The following is a 20,145-nucleotide window of genomic DNA, read 5'->3' as shown; positions in this document are numbered from 1 at the left end:
TTCGAAATAATTATTAAGTTATCAGCAGAGAAAAAAAATTAAATAATAAATTGAATAAACCTAAGTTGCGGGATCAGTGATATGTACTATAAATCGTTAAGTACACATTTGATTGATTTATACGAGCACATACATTGTTTAACGATGTCAATGTTTTTTTTTTTAGATTTTTATGTGCTGTTCTTTTGGTGATAAACGAAACCACAATTTAAACATTTCTCTTTTTAAGCATTTTTCAAACGAAAAATGATTGTTTAAATATGCATTGGAATAAACATTATACATTTTTTAAATAATGCTTCAAAGAGCTTTCTCACTCGACACTCCATGTCAACACTCCTTAGCTTTCACATTCTCCCATATCAATCCCTCTGTCGAAAATTTGGTTTTGAACTAGAAGACAGGCAGGCAGGCAGACAACATACATTATTCCCTAAGGTTACGTTTTTCAAAAAGGGAACAGTAATAAAAATTATTGTTTATGAACAAATTGTTTGATTAAATATAGAGTAAACATTACAATTAGAGCTGTATTTGTTCTCCTGAGACTTAAAAATTTCGATATTTTATGGAAAAATTATTAAATTAAAAGTAATATCAGAAAAAGTTTAATAAAGCATTCTAAAGATTTAATTTTTCAAAAAAAAAAAATGGAACAATTAACCAAGCTTCCAAAATTCAACGTATATCCTCGATATTGAACCTATGAAGTATGAAGTTTACCTTAGTCTTATATATTTGTAAATTTTTTCCTCTGATGAAAATTTACTAATTAATTCAGTCGTTAAGATTGTTTATTTATTCACTTGTATGTTTCTTATGATTTACTTCGATGATTATATTTCAAAAATTATTATTATGTAATAATTAAAATTATAATTCCAAATAATTGAAAACTGGCAAACAATATCATATATCAACCATTTTGTTTCAAAACGAAGCCTTACAAAGCATAATAATTTTACACATATTTAAACATCGAAAATTCTCAAGAAAATCATATAAATAATCATTTTATTCAAACTTAAAAAGGACGGCATACTTGATTTTTTTGTAAATGTATGAACACGATGATTGAATAAAATTTGAAAAAACAAATATTTTTTTCATTATTTCCAATAAAATATTGAGCAAAATATATTAATTATTTTTGTATTCGATAATTTTTCTTTTAACCAGAGCTTATAAACTATTCTAGAGAGTTTTTTTTCTTTTATTTTTTAAATAATTTTCTTGTTTACAAATACTGTGACTTAAATATTAAAAAATAATTTAAAAAAATATTGCGCATTTTTTTTCCAATAGAGAAAAAATATGCTTGTCGTAAAACGTTAAAAATTTTTCAAATTTTGACAGAAAAATAAATAATATGTATAAAAATTATAATTCTATACGAAAATTTTCACTCGTTTTTTTTTTAATGCGGAGTTGATGGTGGTGATGCAACATTTTGTTGTGATTTTCCTTTTTTCGAACGTTTACGTTTTTTCTTTTTATTTGTAGTTGTTGTGTTATTTTGATTATTTAATGTGTTTGTGTTGTTGGTTTCGTCATCTTCCTCAGGTTCTTCTTCTAATAAATTTTCAGATGTGTTGCCATCATTTACAGTACTACCATTATTACCATCAACAATAACGCCACCATTTTGTATAATTACGTCATTAATTGTTGTTGAATTTTGTATAATTTCAATATCGTCAGTTATAATTTCGTTATTATTATTGTTAATAGTATCATTATTATCTGACGGCGTTAAAGAGCTTGTTAATTCTAATGATATAATTTTTTCCTGTAATGTTTCCACCTATTACGATAAATTTTTATTCAATTAGTATTTCTGATTATCAATTTTCAGCATAATTATTATTCAAAATTAAATTATTGTACAATTAAAATATACATTTATTTAATATTATAACTGCATAAATGAGCAATAAATAGGAAATTTTGAGGAATATTTTTAGAACTCTCTTGTATCAAGTTTCCATAAACACAAAGCTGAGCTTCAAAGTTTCGTTTTAATTTACGGAGATTTAAAGAATCCAAAATTTAGCCCATTCAGTGATTTCATTTCATATATATTAAAACTATGTTTCCTCATATGAGTTAATTTTTGGACGTATAGTTATATTAAAATATGTTAGTGAATTTATTTCCATCATTCCCGTTCCCATACCAAAATTGATTTTGAAGCAGTTTTTTAATTTTTTTTAACAAAAAAATTGTTTTTGATGAAACATTTGTTTCGAAAACCAACCTTAATTATTATTTGAAGATGTGAATCTATTAATCCGAATGATAGACTATTTATGAAATTGGGAGCAAGCTTGCCACTTCAGTAATCGAAAGTGTGTCCAATTACTTCACTTTTAGTAAATTTGATTTTCCTAAACTATTGAGTTTTATTCAATAGTTTAGGCTTTTATTTTTATAAAGGCCGGTTACTCAGTATTTTATAATTTTATGCTGGTTAATAGCTGTTTGACTTAAATTATTTATTGATTTATAAAAATTTCCAAGAAAACTTCACACCAAACATTTCTCACACCACCTTTGACCTCAAATAGAATTTTATCTAACAAAACTTTCCCCGTTTGGTTGAATGATATTAAAATACGATAAATTTGCTCCTAATTTATTTAGCAATTAAATGTTTGTCTCTCAGAAACGGCAGCGACCGTAATTTGTTTTAGTATCCAATTTCCATATGAGAAAAGAATTACATAGTGATGTATTATATAACCTTATGTATTATATTGTGAAGTCGGATTCGAATTCAGCATCCCAAAAACTATAAGAAATGTTCTATCATATCAATGTGACCGAAATAACCAAATTTTGAAGACCAGTGTTATTATCAAAAATCCAATGTTTTTGTTAATCGTGAGATGGAAACCAAAGATTTATTGATCCCACGAGCGTAGTCAGAATTTGGCTAGAGAAAAGATTGTAAAACACATTTCAATGCTATTTTTCTGCTTATTTTGTTTTCGTGAGTTTCCTCGCCCTCTTTCGTCGTTACCTTAACTACGCGTTAATCTAATAATCTAAATGTGCAGTTATTACAAAAAGATACTAAACGTGACAAATCTATAATTCAAGAAAGAATTTTTTTTAATTGTTGATTTTAAAATTAATTTGCCCAGTTGTGAATTTGGTCTAAAGCTTCTAAAGCTCACCTATGCAGTTATATTTATACTATACATGTACATTAAAATTTTTTCAAAAAGCAGTTTTTTCAAAAAATTGTCACATGCATAATCCCACAGCAAGTTTAACCCAAATTTAAATTAGAAAAGTAATAAATAAATAAATAAAAATTCGAACAAACCATAGCAGTAAGGGTAGGTATAATAACGGTAAAAAAAACGTTTTAAGCAGAACGCATGCGTGCCTGTGGAAAAAGGAAATAAAAACATATTACGTATTATTTTTATATCACTACATTCGTAAATGATCCAATGTAATCCATGAAATTACTATGTGACTAAAATTACTCAGAAGCGTAGTAACAGATACTAGTTTACGATAAAATCAAGACCAACAGGCATGTTGGTCCTATTAACAGAAACAGATGCTGTTGAAGTTAAAATTTTAAAGAAGCAATTATTAAATTCATCAAATTTTAACATCTCATTCGAAAGATGGAAATATAATTGCGACACTCAATTTGTAGCAGGTTAGTATCTTGTTTTATAAGTTTATTTATAAGCATGTAAGTTGCAACAAAATCACGTGGGTATTTTAATTGTATTTAGTTTCAAAAGATTTCGAAATTAAAATAAGCTCATAAATATATAAGCTTTCAAAGTTTCGACCTCCTATTAGTAGTTAATTCGATAGTTAGAGTATTTAATTGGAAGATTTTCCAATACAAGAATATTTTTATCCGTCTTCTTACATTCTTGTCAGAATAAATTTGTTAGACAGCACCACGATAAACTAAAGCTCCAATTATAACAACGAAAACATGATTGGAATGCTTTAAGTTTATTCTGTTTACGCTTCTGTGTACCTATCCATTTCGAAAAACTAAAATCAATGTGTAGTGATTAAAAATAAAATGAATATCTAAATAAAACAACCAAAAGATCTCCCATGCATAATGAAAAAAAGCAAAAAGAGACAGATGTATATTTTTATATGTTGGGTAACAGAGAAGAAGAATTTGTGTGTATGTGTGCGTATAAAAATTAACAAACGAAAAGACCAAAATATATTAAAAAATTAATTAATAAAAATTAATTATTGTGTGTGAATTTATTAATGAGATTGAACGTTGTTACGGACCTCTTTCTCAATTAATTTTTCCACATATTCGACGGTGCGTACTTTACGTTCACCCGTAATCTCATCGATGTACTCTTCAGTTTTTCTGGTCACTTTTTCATCAACAACTTTTTCAATTTCTCGTACTTTTGTCGAGCCGGGTTTACTACGCACCGCCAACTTCGGAAAATCAGCACTAGATGGTCTCAATGAATTGTCTCGTAACTATTATGAAATCAAGTAGGTGATAGTAACACAGAAGTGGGGGGAAATTGAAAAATAATAACAACAACATACAACAAATAAACAATTCGCAAGTAGTAAGTATAATGCAATTTCTAAATTATTGTTTTTTTTTTTCTTTTAAATTTGGTTATTTATTAATTATTTAAAAAAATATGATTATTTTGTTATAGCTTTTTGTGTTATCAAACATACAAACCACCAATTAAAAATGATTATCAATATTGTAAAAAATTTTAATAAAAATATATAAATGCTCATTCAATTGAGAGATTTGTTTTTGAATTTTTATCTTTCGAAAAGGCACTATTAGAATGGTTTACTATTTCTATGAACTATTTACTAAGATCTAAAGACTGACTTCATCATATTCATCAATTATTGATTAAAAGAAGCACTCACTGATATACCGTTAAATGGTGACAAATAATAGTGTATGATTTTCTCGCTGTCTTCTTTGGAGGGGATTAAGTGTTTCTGTTTTGCCTAATAAAAGTAAAATTTGCAAGTGGACTTTCACGGTCGATTGTAAGTTTCCTTACAAAATCAGAAATCGTTGATCCTTCGGAAAAGGATAACCAAGCAACAAGACATCCAGGTCTGTCATCGTCTTACGATCTATAATAAATAAAAGTGGCAAATTCGTAGAAAAATGTGGCAGTTTATAAAGATAGATTTCACCAAGGGCAGTGGTGATTTGAACGAGAGCTTTGGCATGGACCGAAGTAAATTTGCCTTTCCTGACTCAACTAAAAGCAAAGAAACTCCAAAACAAATAATAGGAATGGTAGCCACCGCTAGTACCAGCCTATGAGTTAAGAAATTACAGGAAACTGTAATAATGTGTTCGCAGTAAACCAACCGAGGTATAAAGATCTGCTAACCGCTACGAAGCATTGAAAAAGGTATATAATTTTCTAAGGTAAAAGTCTCTTTGCACGAAGTTAGAAATGTTTGAAGCCAAAGGACTAGAAAAGTCTAACAATTAAGATTGAATAATTGTTAAGAAAAAAGCTTAGTTTTTCTTATTTTGTTAACATTTTACTAAGCAAATTATGTATCTTTTCGAAAAATAAAAATTATATAAAAAAACAAACTTTCAATTTCACAGTCCAAATGTTTTTTAATGAACACAGAAGTATTGATTAATTGAATTGATGCATTTGTTACCACTTTGATCGAAACGACATAAATGTTTGTTCTCTCATTATATCCAAACGTACGTATACCATGGAGATGAGTCAAGTTACTGTCAATGCTTGTCAGAAAAATTTGAGTTTTTTTAGTTAATAAGTTGATATATGTACGTTTTGTATACCCTACGATATGTTAGATATCATAATATTAACATACATGTTAAACTTATAGAATGACACTTTGAATAATCAAAAGTACTCTGGTTCGATTCCCAAAGAGTTATATACATCTTATTTCCAGTCACATTCAGTCAACCGTCGTGTATATAAATTTAATCTTATAATACAGTCGAATCGAAATAAAATTTGAATATGCAACTTGTAAAAATGTTGTAAGAGAACTATTTATGATCTTTGGAATTTAAAACGTGATAAGTCAACACTGTATGTCAATATTTGTACCATAAATAAATATCGCAGAGTTTGTTAGTCAAACAAATAATGAATGATATGTGCTAAAAAAATGAATTAAAATAAATTATGATATTAAACTTACTTCTTTGCCGCTCGAATCATGTTCAGTGATTGTTTCCACGGCAACAGTTGCGTCACCTGCTGGTGGTGGACCTCCACTACTTGCACCAACCATATCACTCATTGTTTTAATTACCATTTGCGCTTGAATTGCGTCCTAGTTAAAAGAATGTGATTAATAAATAAAGCAAAATTAAAATAATAAGCAATAAATACAAGATATTCGGTAGCGAAGGCATATACAAATAATCACAAGTCATCATAGGTCTCAGAGGTCAAATACATTTTTCCGAAAGGCTAGAGATGCTGGGTATGATTCCCACTCAAATGTGAAAATTTTTTCTTAGCAATATTAACTTCGCAAATGTGAGAACATGAGACTGAAAAAATTATTGTATGTATTTAATTTAAAATTACCTGTTCTAAAGATTTTAAACGTGCTTGTCTCCAGGCTGCTCTTTTTTCAGCACGTAATGCACGAACTTCGGCCGGTGTTAGTGTTGTTTCCTCATCTTCTTCAGACAATAAACCTTCTTCACGTAAACGTTCTTTTAATCTACGTTCAGCTTTTGCTGTCCGAACAATATTTGGGATTCCACTACCCACAGAGGATCGAGACCTGAACAAATTGTATAAAAACGAGTTGATATATAAGAATATTTTTGAATTTTTATAATCTTCGTGCTTTGAAATGTGAAAACTCAAATTTTGAGAGCGGGTAATTGTTTTTCTCTGACTCAATTACAATATCTTCTATTCTATGATTTTTTTTACTAAAATGGGAATAAAAGCTAACGGCAGGCAAGATATTATTATATATATTCAATAAGACAAGACAAGAACCTCTTGAAACTGTACAGAAAGCTTGTAAAAGTTACCAAATTAAGTCAACACGAACAAGGTTTTCCATTTGATTATCGTTTATTACACAATCAACATATTTAGAAAGAAAAAAAATTGATATTTAGTTTTCGACACGGATAAGTTAAGTTGGAAGATTAGCCTCGAAAGTCTATCAGAATTATGGAATACATACTTTGTATCAAAATCTTCATCATCGTCATTTTCATCTAAGGCTGCCCAAGATTTGATTTCTGCACGCGATAACGAAGCGATTTTTTGTTCCTCTTCTGCTTTCATACGCTCCACCTCATCCTGGCTCAGGAAACTGAACACTTTATCTTTATAAAAAGAAGAAAAGTTATAGGAATTTTATAATTATTTAATAAGACACTTGGTTCATTAACATTTACCTGGTTTTGGTGAAGGTTTATGACTTTCTTCCATAGCATGTTCAAAAAATTTCTTTTTATCACTGACCGACATTTTTACTGGTGCATTATTATTTGGAGTTGTGGGTGACTGTTAAAAATAAGATTAAAATGAAATTCAAAATTAAACAAGAAGAATAAGCAAATTTTGAAAAAAATTTAAATATTGAAACAAACATTACATTGCCTTTTTTGTGCCATATTTGAAACATTAAAATCTAATTCATATTTTCGAAAATAATTTTATTAGCTAATTTATCTAAATAAATTGAACATATTATATATAAATTGTATGATATTCATGCAAATTAATTTTGAATTAAATCTAAATTTCTATTTTAACTACTATAACTAAATCATATTTTTAGATACGAATTTCTACGACAAAATGTTGCGAACATGTAATTTCTATTTTAAATAGTGCACCAAAACTTGAAATCCGTGGTTTAGTCTTAGAGCCTTTAATAATTTTTTAGTTTACACAAATTTCTTGAAACAAGATGCACGGGTGTAATTTATAAATTGACACAAAAGTCTTTGGATTCAAATTTTTAACTTGCTTTTCTTAAAAAAAAGTCCCTAAGTTACTTCTTTCCTGACAATAAAAGTTCCTGTAAATACATACTTCTTTCCTGGATACAATTTACTTTATCAATGTCACTTCAAGCGTCATAGCTCAATGCATCTCGTAAAGGAACAAACATCAGATACATATTTACAGAATCTTAGAAGATCAGTGTTAAAGTTCTAATCAATCACGATCACTCTGTCCTACAGAATAGAATCACTATGATCACTTAGAAACCGCGTATCAGGCGGGAAGAGTAGCAGCGGCGGGAAGAATGAGCAACCAAAGTGTCCAGAAGTCAACCGTCGATCTATCGGGATCTTTTAATCTTGATGAGTTTAAATCATTTTAGATCGCAAAGTATGTTTTTGGTGCTACGACTAGTATACAGGATTTGGGAGCAGCAACAGCTCTGCTTAGCAGATATTTTTAGTTTTCGTCCATTAAAGGGTAAATTCATGATATTCAATCATGCAAGAAAGCAGGAAAGAGTGTTCCGTCTTGCCAGTCTGAATAAAATTATAGTTAAGAATATTTTAAAAATTTATTCTAGACCAAAGCAATCGGATTCTGGCAAATGAAAATCTTCTTTCTCCTTTTTCAATTCATGACAATTTTTCGCAATCAAAATACTGTCAAGTTAGGCTAGCTTGAAGCATTACCACAGATTTTATTAAATTTTCACTAAAAATTGTCTCAATTGGAAAAAAATTAGTTTTATAATTATTAGGTTATATTCCAAAAAGTTTGTTCCAATTCGAAAAAAACAATCATAGATAAGATTTAGACTGATTTTCCACTTTCTTTTTATAGAAATTCACCGTATCCTAATAAGAGAATATTAAGAAGGGTTTTTATTTCTTCATTTTAAAATAAAATGAAGTTAAACACAACACCCACCTTTTTATGAATGTTAGTTTTTTGTCCAGTTAGTGAAGTAGAAGAAGTAGCAACATCATGCATGCTAGTGTAAAAAGGTTTAGGTGTAAACAAAGACGAGGATGATGACTTTGATGGTGTAGGGGTTGTACTTTTAGTGGTAGAGGTATTGGTACTTGTGGAGATGGTAGATGTTGTCATGCTCAAATCAATTTTACTATTATCTATATACTTTTCTTTCGACAAGAATATATTTTCATGCACTAATGATGGTGTAGATTTCGAAAATTTTTCTAAGTATGTAATTTTCGATTTATCATGCATTTTTCGAGTTTCAGTTGTTGTCGTTTCCTCGTGAAATCTAGTAAATTTGTTACTACTAGAAGGATTTGTTGGGAATTTTATATTATCTTCATGCAGCGAGGATCGTGATGGTAATGTAGCAAAATTTATTGGTGGTGGAATTACATTTAGATCATCGTCATCACTTAACAATTTTTCATCGATTTTATCCGATTTATCGTATTTAGTATGAAAACTTTCAATTACTGTTTCCGAATCAATATTATTCGACGCAGATTTCGAGCTAAATACTTCATGTTCTGTAAATTCGGGAGTCACATTAATTATTTCAATTTTATCATATGTTCGATGAAAAGTTGGATTTTTTTCTAAATATTTTTTTGTTAATTGATCATCGGAATTATATTTTTTCGATTCTTCAAATTTCTTTGTTGATGATAGATTTCTGGATGATTGTGATATCTTTTCAAAAAGATTTTTATCCTCACGCCTTGAAAATTCTGGCTCGAAAGATTCAACAGGTGGTTCTTCGTTATCAGAAATATACTCAATTTCTGGATAATGATAAACAATATCTTTAGCTTTACTTGGGCTTGGTAAAACGGAATATGAAACGGTTTTTAATGTAGGTTTTTCGTCAATTTTTTGTGATGATTCCATTACTGCATTCACAGAAACCGGTCGTGCATGATGTAAATAATCAGGTTTTAGAGTACTTTGTCTTTGTAATGTTGGTAATGGTGAAAATGAAACTGTACGATGTACAGGACTATTTTTCTTATCATCAGAATATTTTACAATTGGTTTAAGATGATCTGGTGTTTTAAAATATTCCTCCCTGGCTGATTTTAAACTGTTACGATTTATACTTGAAGTTTGTGATTCACTTCCATAACCGGATGTTGATTTTGTACCATATTTATCGGGATCGTAATTGAGATTATAATCCGTATCGTCTTCTTTACTTTGGAAATATTCTTTTTCGAATTTATATGAAAATTCGCTATCAGATGTTTCAGTTTTCGTTGCATGATCACGCCGAGGTGATGTTTCATACATGGAAACATTAGATATAATTTCTTTTTCAATTATTTTTTTTATCGATTCATGAACTTGCGGTGTTACTGATTCTAAGTATAAATTTTCATTAGACGTATTCGTCGCCATATCTTTTAGTTTATTATTGGTTGGTATTTCTAAATGAATTGGCGAACTTATTAAACTATCAGTTGTCTGACATTGTTGGGTAATATTTAAATTTTCATCCGTTTGACATTCGATACTTTCAGTTTTTTTGGGCGGTGGTTTAACATTTTCATAAATATGTTCATTAGTATTGTTATTATTAATATTATTGTTATTGTTAATAGGATTTGGAATTGGATTTACAGGAGTTGCATGCTGGGGAGTAGGTAATTCAATTTGTCGTGACGTTGTTCTTGTTGTAGTTGCACTTCGTCGTGGCGGTACTGTGGTAATTTCATGCTCCACAACCAGGGGTTCAGTTGTTTTAGTACTTGGAAGCTAAATATATAATTACACGGTGTTATCAAATTAAACTAAAAATATAGTTTTGATTAAAACTAACAAAAAAAATTTAAATAAATTCAACTAAATTTTTTAAACTAGTAATAATGCCACTACGCGAGAATATATTTTTGATAAAATCTATGATGTTTCCAAGAAATAATAAAAGGTGATAGTCACTTATTGTAATAACTTTGATTAAATCAACACCCGTTAAATATTAATCATAATTCAAATTAAATTTTTTCTAAACACTTATTTTTACTTCCGATTTTAGGGTCCAAAAACTACACTTCAATTTACAAGGGACAGAATCGATCTAAAAACGCCCCCAAGAATTCGTACGTTAGATTTTGGTGAAAATCAAATTCATGTACGCATCATAACTTGTAAGGAAACTTGAATTTGAAATACAAACTAGTCAATAATTAAATTTGATTTGCCACTTTATCGCGTCATAACTGATAAGGAGGTATGAATTTGAACTACAAACTAATCAATAATTAAATCTGATTTCACCCCGATGACTTATTTTTATTTCCTAAACTAAAAATATCTTCTGAGAAATTTCAAAAAATAATACTGTTGACTTTGAAGGCTACGAAATAAATATTGAAGGTTGAATGAAAATATTGTATTTTATTTAAAATAATATCGGGTTCATTCAATAATGTTACTTATTTTCGTGAAAAGATTTCATAAGAATTCCATCTCTGGGTAATTTTTTATCAATAAAAAATATATAATAATTTTTTAGAAAAGATTACCTCAAACCTGACAATTCTTTAGAAGTATGGAAGACACATAATAGATTTTATCAATTTTCAAATTAAAAAAAAGGTAAATGAGCCAAATGAAATGATATAATGTTTAAAAATAAAAATGTTAAATTGAAACTAAACCCAAAAATGAATTGTGAAGTGCCATAAAAAATAAATATGCGCCCATATTTTAGATTTTCAGAATATTTGTATATATTTTTGTTTTCATTTTTTTTTTTTTACTTTTTTTCTTTTTTAGAACTGTACAATAACAAAATATTATAATTAAATTTTTTTTGATGGTTGTGGCAATATTTACAACAATATTACTGAACACACAATTAGTAAAATACATTAATTAATAATTAGTAAAGGAAACAAAAGAATATATTATGTTAGTTTTGTTAATTTTTGTTAATTTGTTTTTTAAACAATATTAACAACTCCCACCACCACAAAAAATACATAGCACTAAAAAAAACCAACAAAATTTTACAACAATATTATGATAGTATGTTCCAAACATTCAATAAAATTACACCACCATTTAAAAAACAAATAACATCTATGAAATATTTCTTTGTTCTTTATTTAAACTACAAATTTTAATTAGTTTTTTTTTTAATAATGATTTAACTAAATTCAAGGCATTCATTTTAGTGGTTCTCTCTAATATTTGAGCAGGTGTTGTCAGTTACACATCGCTTTCAAAGAAATTCAACAATTACTGTCTTGAAAACTTATTATAATAATCCATAATTGAACTCTAAAAAAGTGTGTCATTCAATGTAGTAACACTTTTTACACTAATCAACTATTTTTAATGTTTGCAGTTTTAATGTGGTAAAGGTGGTAAAGGTGGTGTGACACTATTTTATATTAAAAAATATACAAACACAAATGTATATAAAGTCACTACACCGAATTACAAACTTATGTTCGTAAAAATAACACATTTGTTCTTAGACTGTACGAATATTTAGATAGTAGTCAAATTAAAAAATGAAGAATATAAATATTAAAATTGATAAATGTTCATAATATTTTCGGTGAGTTTTCTAAGGAAACATAACAAGCTCAGTTCCAGATACTTGCTTCAAAATCACTATTTAAAGCGATGCGATTGTGCAAATAAATATAGATCATAGACTTATTAAAATAGATAATAAATAGATCCCTTTATGTGAAGTATTTTCAATAAAGGATAGAATAGAATAGTTTTTCATTGCTTAAGCAACTATGTAACATGTAGCTGTTTTAGCAAATGCTTTAATTCGGGATATACTACGCTAAAATTTGATTATAAAACTCCTTAAATTCAGCCTTAAATCATAAGTCGCTTTGTATTTGTTTCGATACTATTAGAAAACTACTGAATATATCAGGATGCGACCACAGGGAGTAGTCTCTCAAATATAAATATTCAAAACAAAAAACCAAAAATTAGGAAGATAAAATTGTCCGTTGCCCGTTAAGCTGTAGACTGTATGGTGTAAAACATGTACTCTTTCTGCATTTTTGGTTGATAATCGAAGAAATCAGAAATGACACAACGCATGCACATGCGTGAGGCGAATAGAGAAGATGTATATTCTCCCCAGTACATAAAGAAAAGAAATCTCGACCCTCTGCTTGTGAAATAATAAGTCTATGATTATATATCCAAAATCATGAAATTGGTTAATTTTTAAAATATATAAATATACAGGATGGTCCACGTTATACAAGCAGGATTTCATCAATTAGTAGACAACGTTAAAACTATAACAATTTCTCAACATACTTATACCCGGGAATGCGTTTTCTTTAGATGTAGGATGTTGAATTTTTAGAAAACAAGGATATTATTGTAAATATTGCCAACACGGCTGCTTAGAAAAAAATGTGGACATTTAGCACACAATGCCCTATTGGGCATAGCATAACGTTATTGTATGTGCAATAAAGTTAGTGGTACTAGAAATTGTATTCTCGGAAAATTGAAAATTGAATTGGGGTGATGGTACCCCGTCATGATGGCATCATGAAATGATTTCTACATTTGTATCTAGAAAAGTAGGCTTCCTCAGCTATAAATGTATTAAAAAAATGTCATTATATTAACGTTATTAACCATTTGATGTAGTCCTGCTATTATAACTTGGACATCACTGTAATTTTTGTTTTATGTTTTTTTTTTTTTTTTTTTTGTTCTATTAAAGTATAACCACAAACAAATTGTGTCTGTTAGTATAATGTAGACACTAACCAAATAATATAAAATATGCAAAATTACATTTATATTTAAAAATATGCTTTATTCATTTATATTCATTTGTAGAAATTTTCAGTTCTATATTTGTTTTTATTTATTTATTAATATAAAACCATTGTGTGTATGTATGTATGTCTATGTATTTGAGGTATATGTAAAAAAATTATTTACGATTTATATGAAATTACAAAAAAATTTTTTTTGTTTTATAAATATTTATAGGAATAATATGATAATTTAGAATAATTAAAAAATAATAAATATACATTATTTTTTATATAAATTATTAATTAAAGCAAGAACCCGCAGTTATCAGATTTCTCTTGTCAAACATTCATAACAATTAAAAAAAATTCGATAAGTTTTCTAATTACAAGAAAAACAATTTTAAATGAAAACAAAGAAATCGATTACTAATCTGACTAAGAATAATTATGCTTAGTAATAAGTCGTATTAGACTAGTTCGAATCAAGTTTTGCTCTCTAGTTATTTTACGCACCGTTCTGTATGTTACTAGCACTCTATAGCAGTTCTATGCCTACAAATATCCGATCGGATTACTTCCGTGTTCGGCTGATTGTTTATTCTATAATATCGATTCAAAATATTGAGGTTTTATTGAAATTTAATGTTAAGATCTGAAAGCCATCGTGGCAAAAATATAAACCATATTAGTTAATCAAACATCTGTTATTGATGTCGAATTATATTAATGTAAGATTGTACTTCTTGTGAAGAAAGTGTCAAGCTCTTAGTTGGAAAGTCCTCTCTCTAAAATTAGGTAAATTTTTATTTTTTAAATGGTTCAATCCAGAGATTGCTAAAAACCTATAAAACTATAGATTGTAAAAAATTAGAAGATACTTTTATTTGATGATAAAATTTGTAAAATATAGCCACAAAATCTTTAAAAATATTGAATTTTTTTTTAAATTTTCTGTTTGTTTATAAAAATTTTTTGTTTGTTTTTAGAATGAGCCAAAAAATCTGTAAAAAATTCAATTTTTCTATTTGTTTATAATAATATATGGCACCGCTTGAAAGGCAATATGTGCCGATTATGTAAAGTAAATTGACTTAATTATTTTATTAAATTTGTTATCCTCCTGCAATGAAATATTTGCTCAAGCTCGAATGTGCAGAGTTGCCCATACCAATAGCAAAGATAAGGTAAAGGTGACCAACCTGATAATTTATATAAATTTACTATAATTGTTATGAGTATTCGATAAGATAGGCTTGACTACTGCGAGCATTTGTATATCATAAAACACACAACCGACGCGCGTATAATCATCATATCAGGCACTCAACAAATTAATATACTTGTTTTATAATAATATAACCCGTAAATATTAGAAAATATTTATGTATATAATATTGTGAATAATTAATAATTATTAATAATTGGTAACAATATTCAATCATGTTCTAAATATAATATTAGTAACATGATATCTTTTTGGTTTTAAAAATTATCTTAAATAACTATATATACTTTTTTTGATACTCTGTCAATCCTCTTAATAAATTAATTTTATTGCATTTTATAAGAGACGAAATTATTTTCATTTTGATATATTTATTTATTTGAAATTATTAAATAATTTTAATACAGTTCTCCCCTTTTCGAATAATATTATAATATTATAACATATAAAAATACGACGAACCATGCTGAGTTACGCTGTTGTATTGTGAAATAGTCAACTCACTGAATCCTTTTCAAAAAAGAGAAAGAGTAAGGTCCCTATTTATCGAAGATAGGAATTAGGAAGCTCATTCCATTTTTTCAAAGCGTCCAAAGTAATCAAAGTCTGCGTATTTCTAGACATAAGTAGTTTAAAAAATGAATTGAAGTAAGAGAAAGAACTTTCTGTCCTTGTCTTTCTTATGTGTTAGAAACTTAATCTCTCAAGACTTGAATTATCTATATTTACTTTATAGTTAATGTTACCAACAGGGAATAAAATATTATACCATTATTCGCCACAAGAAACGTGGGCATTTTTTCCTAGTTGAGCTTAACAGAAATTGAAGAAAACTTCATAGCGAAATATAAAATTAATGTAAGTTGACGCGACTTTTTCAGTTCTACAAAGTTATATTCAAAAGGATTCAGTAATTAAATTATGAAAAATTTAAACTTGATATTAGCTAGAAAAATGCGCAAGAATGTTTGACGAGTGAGCAAAGTTTGTTTTACTTTCGTGTATTTAAATTATGTGTCTGGTCTGGGAGATACAAGAAACTAATACCTGAAAAACGAATGATTTTAGATTGCAGAATTTTAGATAATGTGTGCCCAAAGTATTGACAATTTCAATTTATAAATATAAAAATTAATGAAGGATGCCGATGATTATTTTTTAAATATTAATTTTAATTTAATAACAAAAATAATTTACTTTTTTAAAATTTAACTAGTTTTTTTAAATGATTTACAATTTGTTTAATTTGCATGTGTTTTACATTTTTTACAACATAGATTTTTTTAAAATTTTATTGATATACATATTATTTTAAAAATTATAATCGGTGATTAACGTTTATTATTTCATGGAGAAAAAATATGATTATAATTAAAAAATCAAGGCAGTATCATAATTTATTGAACAAGGCATACTGGTCTCAACAACGTTAATTTTTACATAAAATAATCTTTAAATTATCTACAAACAATACATATTTTTTTATCTGGCTACGAAAAGATGGATAATCGGAATACATTGAGCAATTTAACACGTCATTAAATTGAAAAAAATCTTAGTCGAGTTCTCTATAGTTTTTGAATATACAATTCACGTAAAGAACCTACCATGTATTATAAATGGAGAGGAATCTACTAAACGGTGCGAAAATTATCCGCCGGATGCTACATGGCTATACTGCCAACTTCAATTTCATTGTTTTAAGATTTAAAAGCTACTACATTTGTTTTGATCCCCCGTTCGGTAAGTAAACTAATTCAATTGGATAGAAGTCATTAATTCCTAACTCAAAATTATTTGTAGTTGTAGCGAATATTGATTTTTAACGCTGATTATTTCGCTTGTAATAATTTGTATAACAATCTTACCTATTTTACTATCAACAAACAATTATGTAATATTTAAACTTTATTTTCGAGTTTGGTTACTCAATAATTTTTGCAATTTTCAATTTAAAAAAAATGTCAAGATAAGATTATTTTAGGAAATATTAAGTACAAACCAAATCAAACTATTTGATATAATTGTAAATCACTATTGTAATTACTTAAAGTATTAAAATTATTTTGATTGTTTAATAAAAATTATCTGGACCCGCCATAACACGCAAAATTATTAATGTTTATTGTTTATTAAAAAACACAAACACCGATTATAATATTTAACATTAAAAACATTACGTCGTGTTAAAATTATTTTTAAAGGTAAAAAAGAAAGTCTTTTTGTTTTTTTTTTGTTTTTTTAAATTAATTGTCGTGCTACTGCAGTATAATAATTTTTTTATCAAGTTAGTATGTATGATTTATTTTTCACACCACAAAGCTCTATGTGTGATTGGACTGCAAACCTCCTCCTCTTGTTGCCTTATTCTGTAAGCATAAGACACAAAGACGGGTGGTTTGATGAAGACATATGATGGCGGCTTAAGGACACAAATTAATTATATAAGCATCTAAAAAATTTATTTTTAGTTTCATTTGTAACTTCTCGATCAGTTTCTTTATTCTAAAATTACCTCACATTTTCATTTATTCAATAATTAATCTAAACCATAAGTGTCATGACTGATATCGAAAAGTGTCGGGCTTTTATATTTTGTACCAGGTAACTCAGATCGCGCGTACACTTCCTCAAAAAACTCAATTTATTTCGTTGGATATGAAGCTTAAAATCTTTCGGAAGAATATCAACCACGTGGGTTCGATTAGTTTTAGGCTTTCAATCCCGATCGAAAATGATTTTTGATACTACTTTTTACTTACGCATAAACCCTTCGAAAAATGTTTTCCAGCAAAAATTTTAGCTACTTTATGAAGAACAATTGTCTACTTCAACATGCTCTTGTATCATTTACTTTTTAATTATGAAATACATTCCAAGTTATGTGTTTCATAATTAAAAAATAATTTTAAAATATTTTGAATATGAAGAATTCTGAGACTAAGAATTAACCACTTCTTGCAGGAATCGAAGCTGAAAATGTTCAATTGACAATTTAGAGGTTTCATGTTTCACATTAAACGAAGAGGTAATTGGCCAAAGTAAAATAGCTGCGACCCGATAATTTTTTAAGAATTTAAAATTGTATATTTTGTGAGAAATAAAACAATTAAATTCGTTTTAAAAATAATCAAATTTATTATAATCGAGAAGTTGGGATTTAAATATAAGCTTAAATTTTACAAGATTAAGCCTAAACTATTTGCAATAATTAAGCGTAAAATAAAGAAAAATTCGCGAAAACACTGTAATTTTCGTACCTTAAGCCGCCTAAACATTTGAATATGATTCACATACGAAAGATTAAAACACACATTATTAAAAAGCAAATAAAAAAGCATGTACGAAAAAAAATCCAAATGTGTTGTGTAAAATTGATTAAAAAATATTATAAATTAAATAAAAGATGACAGATTGTGTGATGTCACCTTCTAAACGTGTTTTAAAAATAAAATAAAAGCTTTGATTTGATATTTTAAAGTGAAATTCAAACTAAATTAAAAATGTACAAAATAAAACCAAATTAAAAAAAACATGAATACAATTAATGACTTACTGTATTATTGTTTTGCGTGGCCAGCGTATGTTTGCTCATAACAACTGTTGTGGTTTTCAATTCAGGATTGTTGGGACCACCAGGTGATTTTGGTGGTACCGCAAATTCTGTTGGACTGGACGGTTTATTTATATTTGCTAATAATTCAGCAGCACGAACTACTTCTAATACCTAGAAATTATACAAAATATTATTTTAAAGACGAAATAAAAATCCAAATGAAATCATAATCACCAGTTATCACTTCTTTACGATAGAATATTATGTAACAAACGTGACGTAAAAATGATGTAAATGTTATGTTGGATATAACATATATATCATATCTACGTCATGTTCTTACGTAATATTTTTGCGTAAGAAATGGGAACCACTGACAAATATTTGACACAACGTTCATTACGAGATGATGTAATTGATCAAGATACATTTTATAAATATGATGTGAAAATACTACGAAATTTAATTTAAACGCCATCCGTATCATATTTCACTCCATGCCAAGACTTATGTCAAGATTTCAAAGTTCCACCCTAAACGCAAAAGCCTTTCCAATCGTTAAGAAACGATCAAAACATCACCAGTCTATCCAATCTATTTTATTAAAACCCTGACTTAATAATTTTTTTCTTTTTCCCAATTTATTACAAATTTAATAAAATAAAAAAATATTAACCATAAGTAAGAAACAAACCTTTTCAGGTGTTGATTTTGGCCGTGCTTCAACTAATGATAACTCTTCATCGGTATGTTCGATTCGTTCGCGTATTCGTTTTTCTTCCTCCTCCTTCTCCCATTCAACTAACTCTTGTTTCATTTGTTGTTCTTGTTTAATTACTTGCGTATCTTCATCTTCACGATCTAAACTTGATACTGAATGTGATAAAGAGCTACGGGGTGTTGTACCTGATGATGTACGTGGTTCACGTACTAATCGTCCTTCGAGTATAGCTTTTTCAACTTCAGCACGATCGTAACCTTTACAGACCGCCAAATGGATTACATTACCACATCCTCGTAATGCATTCACAGCTTCCTGATGTGTTGCACCGAGTAATGATCGTCCATTAACTTCTAATAATCGCATACCAACCTAAAAAATGTATTCAATAATTACATAATGACAAAGTAGCATCTCATTTCACTAGATAAGATCCAAAGTTAATATTATGAGACAAAGACTGTCCTGATTGTCTTGTAAAAAAGGTGCACTTCGATAAACACGAAATGAATTATTTTTCCTCACCACCTTATACAGTAAGTATGTAGTATGTACATACTTCATAAGGATCAATGCGCTACTGGCGGTTCAATAATAAATTTTTATTTTATATAGGAATAACTTCGCAGGCCATCTGTCATCAAAAATAGTTTAAAATTAAATTTAAAAACTACATCTCAATATCTTTAGTAGGTTTTGCGTGATGCGATAGACTATAGACCCGAATATTCGATTTTAACGCTAAGATGTCAGCGCCACGAATAAACTTTAACAACCCAGCTGATTTTTTCATTGAATCAAACGGCAAAAGATACCTCTTTTATTATACATTTTAATGTGATGTACTTTTTTAAATGGTTATGGTATGTGTGTATGGTTTACAAGATTGCAAACATTTCCGTTAAATATTA

General features: G+C 28.1%; 1 protein-coding gene across 7 annotated transcripts in view; it reads right to left on the bottom strand.

The window, feature by feature from the left end:
* Nucleotides 1-1,138: 1,138 nt before the first annotated feature.
* The window catches only part of LOC123305000 (protein lap4), a 236,780-nt gene continuing 217,773 nt past the window's right edge, over nucleotides 1,139-20,145 (bottom strand). For 3 of the 7 annotated variants that reach the window (XM_044886584.1, XM_044886587.1, XM_044886586.1), the window contains 9 exons: nucleotides 19,208-19,606; nucleotides 18,514-18,684; nucleotides 8,922-10,727; nucleotides 7,436-7,544; nucleotides 7,219-7,363; nucleotides 6,600-6,801; nucleotides 6,205-6,339; nucleotides 4,291-4,494; nucleotides 1,139-1,804 (listed from right to left, as the gene is read on the bottom strand). In XM_044886584.1, the coding sequence (XP_044742519.1) occupies nucleotides 1,418-1,804; nucleotides 4,291-4,494; nucleotides 6,205-6,339; nucleotides 6,600-6,801; nucleotides 7,219-7,363; nucleotides 7,436-7,544; nucleotides 8,922-10,727; nucleotides 18,514-18,684; nucleotides 19,208-19,606 (3,558 nt within the window). In that variant the 3' untranslated portion in view covers nucleotides 1,139-1,417. Of the gene's footprint in view, nucleotides 1,805-3,331; nucleotides 3,395-4,290; nucleotides 4,495-6,204; nucleotides 6,340-6,599; nucleotides 6,802-7,218; nucleotides 7,364-7,435; nucleotides 7,545-8,921; nucleotides 10,728-18,513; nucleotides 18,685-19,207; nucleotides 19,607-20,145 lie in introns of all 7 variants that reach the window. The other 4 variants (XM_044886588.1, XM_044886589.1, XM_044886585.1 and 1 more) reach the window with 4 other exon arrangements.

This window comes from Chrysoperla carnea, chromosome 1 (assembly GCF_905475395.1).
Source record: "Chrysoperla carnea chromosome 1, inChrCarn1.1, whole genome shotgun sequence".
Taxonomy (NCBI): domain Eukaryota; kingdom Metazoa; phylum Arthropoda; class Insecta; order Neuroptera; family Chrysopidae; genus Chrysoperla; species Chrysoperla carnea.
Note: the sequence above shows the minus strand (reverse complement) of the source record. Positions and strands in the feature narration are given on the sequence as shown.